General features: G+C 36.8%; 1 protein-coding gene across 1 annotated transcript; it reads right to left on the reverse strand.

Moving 5' to 3' along the window:
• Positions 1-6,013: 6,013 nt before the first annotated feature.
• Positions 6,014-6,972, reverse strand: LOC112702904 (pathogenesis-related protein 2). The gene is made up of 2 exons (XM_025754134.3): positions 6,599-6,972; positions 6,014-6,511 (listed from the first exon to the last, which is right to left on the reverse strand). The coding sequence occupies exons 1-2, from the start codon at positions 6,774-6,776 to the stop codon at positions 6,216-6,218; spliced, it is 474 nt and encodes a 157-aa protein (XP_025609919.1). The 5' UTR covers positions 6,777-6,972; the 3' UTR covers positions 6,014-6,215.

Genomic DNA, 6,972 nt, shown 5'->3' on the forward strand with positions numbered 1-6,972 from the left:
TGCAGAAGTAACAAACCTTTCTATTACAAATTCTGGTTTGAAAACTCAAAAAGAAGAGGCTATTGTTGAAGATGTCATGCGATTGAAAAATCAAGATGTAGAAGTGAAGATAAGAGGGCCAGGTAAATTGCTTTCAATTAAGACACTGGCTAGACAGAATTTGAAAAAAAATCACCTATAATCAGGTTCAAAAAAGAGAGCCTCTAAGGAAGATATGGGAGGAGATGCGAAGAAATTCTCTCCTAATAGAGAAGAGACCATTGGAATGATGGTGGAGGGTGCCAACCTTCAATTGGCACCCAAAGAGATATGAAGGTCCTGAGTTGGAATTGTCGGGGCCTGGGGAGACCCCTGACAATCCAGAACTTGAAAGGGATCTGCCGACCCCACTCTCCCGAAATTGTGTTAATTTGTGAAACTAAAAACCAATTTCGACAGGTTGAGAGGAAGATAGGAGGTTGTGGCTTTAATGAATGGAGTTTAGTGAATTCGAATGGTACCGCTGGAGGTTTGGCACTAGCTTGGAGGGAAGGAACAGAAGTGGAAGTGATTTGAAAAAAAGTCTACTTCATTGCAGCAAAAGTTACATATTTAGCAATTAATAAGATATAGGTGTTGGTTGGTGTGCACTTGAGTAGCCTAGAACAAACTAGACTGTTACAGTTCAATGAATTTTCTTCTATAATCAACCAGATGCAAGAGGAGGTAGTGGTGATAGGTGATTTTAACGTTATTGTAAACCAACAAGAAAAGGAGGGAGGTAGCGACAAATCTCCTTCCTCTATTGTTGTGTTTACTGACTTTATTGATGGAAATGCACTTGTTGATTTAGGTATGGTTGGGAGACCATTTACATGGACAAATAGAAGAAGGGGTCAAGAGCTTATCAAAGAACGCATTCACAGGGGGCTGGCAAAAGAAGAGTGGCTGAATTTTTATCCTTCAGCAACAATTCATAGACTCTCTGAGAACGGCTCTGACCATGCCCCCCTCCTTTTAGACACTAATCCAATTATAGAGAAATCTAAAAGGAGGTTTAAATTTCAAGAGAGATGGTGTAGTCAAGTGGATGCTAAAGATATCATTACAAGGGCTTGGAGGATGGAAGTAGAGGGTTCGATTATGTTTATTTTGGCACAAAAACTAAAAATCTGTAGGTATAAACTAGTGGAGTGGCAGCACCAATGCAAGTCAAACTCAAGAAAAGAAATTGAAGTGTTGCGGGAAGCAGGAGTTAATGGTGGGAAAATAACTGATGAGCTAGAGAGGAAAGTCGAGTCGGCTTACGATAAAGAAAAAAGTTACTGGAGAGAGAAATCTCGTATTAAGTGGCTACAAGCAGGTGACAGAAATACTAAATTCTTCCATCGAAGTGTTCAATCTAGAAACTGGAATAATAAAATCTGGAGACTAGAGAGGACTGATGGTGGAGTAGCTACAACTCATGATGGGATTGCTTTAGTGGTTGAAGAGTATTTTAAGAAGATTTTCTCTACTTCAGAAACTACTGATCCGAATCCGATGTTTGAAGATTTTGTGCCTAAAGTGACGAACTCTATGAATAGAAGATTATTAAGGCCGGTGTCGAGGGAGAAAATTAAGTGGGCAACCTTTAGCGTTCACCCACAAAGTGCACCAGGAGAAGACGGATTTACAGCCAAATTTTTTCAATTCTACTGGAATATTGTGAGAGAAGATGTCACTCGGACAGTCAGGAGTTTTTTTATTAGTGGAAGAATTCTTAAGAGTTTCAACCATACCCATATTTGCTTGATTTTAAAAGTCCCAAATGCCAGTAATATGACTCATGTGAGACCTATAAGCCTTTCTTCCATTATTTACAAGATTATTTCTAAAGTGTTGGTTCATAAGCTACAAGATATTATGAACAAATTAATCAACCCCAATCAAAGTACTTTTTTAAGGGGAAGGCTAATTTCTGATAATATCCTTATAGCCCATAAATGTATGCATTACTTGAAAAATAAGAAGAAAGGCTTAGAGACTGAGATGGTTATAAAATTGGATATGAGCAAGGCATATGATAGAGTTGAATAGCATTTCTTATGGTTTATGATGGATAAGTTGGGCTTTCATTCTAGATGGATTGATTGGGTTCGCGAGGTGGTGACTACAGTTTCTTACTCTGTTGTTGTGGAAGGTCAACCCTTCGGCTTTTTTAAGCCAAATAGAGGCATCCAACAAGGTGACCATCTATCTCCATATTTATTCCTATTTTGTGCACAAGGATTATCTTTTTTGCTACACAAGACAGAGCAAAACAGTCTCATTGAAGGTATTCAGATCAATCGAAAAAGTCCTGCTGTTAATCATCTTTTATTCGCTGATGACTCTATACTTTTTTGCAAGGCTAACACTCGATCTTGTGATCATATTTTGGAACTTCTAGAGACTTATGAGGAGTTTAGCGGTCAAAAAGTTAATTTAGATAAATCAGCTATCTTTTTCAGTAATAACACTCCTGCTGATATCCGAATCTCTCTTGCTAACCAGCTGCATATTAGACACATAGGAGCTCAAGACAAGTATCTTGAGCTACCTTCTATTGTCCAAGACTCTAAAAAGGCCACTTTTGGGTTAAGGAGAAAGTTAGGAAGAAAGTGCAAGGGTGAAAAAGACGTCTTTTGTCATTGGTTGAAAGACATGTACTTATCAAGGCAGTGAGAGAAGCAGTGTTTATTTATTCGTTATGTTGCTTCAAGCTCCCAGATACTCTTATTAAAGAGATTCACAATATTTTAGCTCATTTTTGGTGGGGTCAAAAGGGTTCATAACGAAAAATGACTTGGGTTAGCTGGGATACTATGACGAGAGCTAAGAAAGAAGGTGGTTTGGGATTTAAAGATTTAGGACCTCAGAACCTAGCTCTATTGGTAAAACAGTACTGGAGAATAGTCAAACAACCCCAATCTTTACTATCCAGAATGCTCAGAGGAAAATATTTTAGATACAGTAATGTAATGCAAGATGAGATCGGAATATTACCTTCTTGGGGTGGCAGAGTATTCTTGAGGGTCAAAAAGTGATAGAGAAGGGTCTCCGTTGAAAAGTTGGAACCATTGATAACATCAAAATTTTTGGAGATCCTTAGGTTTCTCCTCCATATCCATACTATGTTCTTCCCTCTGAAGCTAATTCTGTACCAACTCAGCCTCTATTTCGGGTCCGTAATTTGATGCTACCATATGAAACCAAAATTTAATTGAACATAATTTTTCAGAAGCGACGAGACGAAGAATTCTTGCAACCAATATTGGTGATGGAGAAGATGAGATCATTTGGTCTTTTAATAAGAATGAAAAATATCAAGTGTCTTTAGAATACCAAATAGCTTACCTTTTCTACCATTTACCCATAGACCTGTGCCCTGAAATGATGAGAAACAAGGAATTATAGAGTGATCTATGGAAGATGGGTCTTCCCCCTAAAATTCAATTTTTCTTATGGAGATCCCTTCATGGCTCAATCCCGGTAATGCAAGCCCTCCACCATCATATAACCTCTATCCATCCTATGTGCCGGTGCTGCAACAAAGAAAAAGAGTCCATAAATCATTACTTTTTCGATGCCCAATTTCAAAAGAAACATGGAAAAAATGTAACTTACAGGAGGTCCTTGATGCTGGAAAAAAGGAACACTTTCATCAAGCTTGGAACCACATAAATGGATCCTCTCTATTTTTTTTAACACTTGAGAGAATAAAGTGTGATCTCTCACCTTTAATTCTACAAGTGATACCAAAATTAAATAAGAGAGAGAGCAATAAAGGGTGAGATCCTACATTGGATACTATCTAGTTTTTTTCACTGGAGAGGATCCACTCCTTGGAACCACCTCAAATTGTTTTTCCAGTTAAGGGTTAATGGTGCTCACCTCCTCCATCTTACGGCTATTGTTTGCTGGTGAGTCTGGAATGCTCGTAATCGCCATGTATTTGAGAAAGAATCTCCATCATCGGATTCCATCGCTGCATCTGCATTCAAGCTTCTTCAAGAACTTGTTGCAATTCCACATTGAAGTGCTATTTCCTATTTTAAATTAAGTATTTCTTACTCTTTTGAGTATGTTTGGGAGAACCCCAATTCTGTTTGTACTAGTCTAATAGTTGGACTTTTTTTGTAATTCTATTTCTAATGAATAAAATTCTTTGTCTTTGGAAATAAAAAAAACTACACCTTATTATAAATACTTTAAATAGTTCCATGCATAAGATGGAACTCTTTGCGAGAGATCCATCAAATCTTTTGCCCTAATTCGAAGCCTCATTCTTGATTTTGAAAACGAGCAAGTATCGACTCTACTTTATTTAAGTTAAGTTTGTTTACAAACATGAGACACTGAAATAGAAACATAGAGACATAAAATTATGTTTAGCATATGAGATAAAATAGAGACATTGTGTCTAAAGATACTAAATTAGTTATTTTGTATTTATCCTGACAAGAAAGATATAAAAATATTAACAAAAAACATAACTTATTTTTTTTATTATTAATTTTTTATAATATATTTTTTATTATTATATTTTTTCTCAAATTTTTTGGATGAAAATAAATTAAATTTTAATAGTTTATTATAATTTATCATCAAATAAAATACAAAAACACTAATTTTTATATTTTTATTTTTTGTGTCCTGTTTTCAGTATCTTATCTTATATTATTCTCAAAATCAAATGCTGCCTTAGAGTTGATCGTTTAGTTCTCTTCTCCTCCAACTCCAAGGTAAAGCTTCACCTTTCTCATCCTTTTCATACCCCCATTTCACTTTACTTAAGAATTCATAATAATGTTTCATAATAATGGACAACGGATGCGTTTTTGGGAGGATGTTTGGCTTCTTGGTGGACCTTTAAAGGATCGGTTTCCGAGGCTCTTCTCTATTTCAAACCAAGGGGGATCTGTTATAGAGGACTGTGGATTTTGGGATGGGATTGAGTGGATTTGGAACTTCCAATGGAGGAGGGAGCTCTTTCAATGGGAGTTGGAACTACTGAGTTAATTGCATGAAGCCCTGAGACCTGTAAATCTAGTGCATAACAAAGAGGATAGAGTGGTGTGAAAATTTGATAGGCAAGGTATTTTTTCAACTAACTCATGTATGCAGGTGGTACAGGAGGAATTGTTCTCAGAGGAGGTAACCAGTTTCAATTTTACTAGGACTATTTGGAAAGGCTTGGTTCCACCAAGAGTGGAGCTGTTTGCTTGGTTTGTGCTGATAGGTTGAGTGAATACAAAGAAAAGGTTAAGCCGGCTTGGTATTATCACTCAGGAAGATTGTGCATGTGTGTTATGTAATAATGATATGGAACATATACATCACTTGTTTCTAGGATGCACTTTTGCTTGGCAGGTGTGGAGTGCTTGGATTTCAGCTTTTGGTCGACAATGGACTTGTCCGGGTTCAATGAAAAAGCACTTTTTAAGTTGGACAGAAGAACCGGAGAGTAAAAAAATTCAAAAGCAGTGGTTGAAGTGTTTCTGTGCGATTTTCTGGAATATTTGGCTGGAAAGGAATAGGAGGATATTCCAAAATACAAGTAAAGGCATTGAAGAAATTATCAACATGACCTTCATCAGTGCTAAAGAGTGGAGTGGTGTGGATCCCTTTAGTTGTTGATGGCTATGCCGGAAATGACTTGGAGACCGTATTCATGTTGTTTGTAGTTAGATTAGTTGTTGTTGGCTAGCTCTATTTGCTCCACCTTGTGTTGAGCTCTTGCTTCAAAAAAAAAAATGTTTTATTACTTTTATAATTGCCGTATAGTTGTTTGGTAAAGAAAGAAACTTGATTCAGCTATTGCATTTTGTTGTCATTTAAGGAGAGAAGTAGAAGTGAAATTTATTTTAAATTTTTAGCAATAAAATTTAATCAAATTATACATTACAGATCATTTTAAACAATTTAAAAATATTAAAAATAAAAAATATATTTTATCTTAGAAAGTAAATAAGCTATTGAGAAAAACTAAAATGATATTTGTATACCATAATAATCATTCAAATTTCTTTGATATATATATATTAAATTTTATTGATATGAACTATGAAGCCCAGACAAAGCTACAGCAAAAAAACAAAGAAAAGCAACACTTATTTTTCTTATTACATAGAAAAAACCAATTACTTGAAGCATGCGCACACACAAACATGCTCAAAAGAAAACAACTGCTTATGAACATGGAGCAAAGTGTTCTAATATTGAGTAGGGTTGGCCAAGACGTAACCCTCAATAGCCTTGAAGAGAGCTTCGCCCTTGGCCTTACCCTTCTTCATGTCTTCCTCCTCTGGCTTCGCTTCTCCTTTGGAGTGGAACTTCACACTCAGCTTCCCGATGGATCCTCCGTTGGGTCCTTGTACCAGCTTTGTCTCAAATGTTATCTTCTCCGCTGTGGGAGGCAGAGCCACTCCTCCAACCACGCTGTAGTTGTATGCATAGTTAGCCTCATCTATTGCCTCCACCTTGTGCAAGATAAACTTGGTTTCTCCATCTGCATATATATCATTATTATTATTACAATTCACAACACATAATTATCACATATATAGTATGTCTACTGAATTGAATAGTTACTGACCTTCGACAATGGTGAGTTTCTTGATGGTTCCAGGACCACCGTTTCCCTCAACGATTTCAACACTCTTGACGTCATCAATAATCTTAGGGGTGAGGGAGTCGGCATCCTTCATAGCATTGTAAAGCTTGGCGGGGGGCAGGGGAGAGGTGATTTCATCCTCGAATGTGAAGACGGCCATGATTGTGAATTAAGAAGCTAAGGGAAGGAATGAAAGGAATGAGAAGTAGTCAGTTAATAAGTGAGGTTGGCTTTTTAGTGTGCGGTTGATGAGCGAGGAATGGCTTTTATTTATAGGCATATAATGGGGTCATGGGTATTGGAGATGGGATTGTGTGTATGTGAAGGTGCTGACATACTGCTACCACCGCTATGTT

This window comes from Arachis hypogaea, chromosome 1, assembly GCF_003086295.3.
Source record: "Arachis hypogaea cultivar Tifrunner chromosome 1, arahy.Tifrunner.gnm2.J5K5, whole genome shotgun sequence".
Lineage (NCBI taxonomy): Eukaryota > Viridiplantae > Streptophyta > Magnoliopsida > Fabales > Fabaceae > Arachis > Arachis hypogaea.

Coding starts and splice junctions, on each gene's coding strand:
- LOC112702904 (XM_025754134.3), bottom strand. CDS start 6,776: ATGGCCGTCTTCACATTCGAGGATGAAATCACCTCTCCCCTGCCCCCC. Junction 6,512..6,598: donor GAAACTCACCATTGTCGAAG/GTCAGTAACTAT, acceptor ATATATATGCAG/ATGGAGAAACCAAGTTTATC.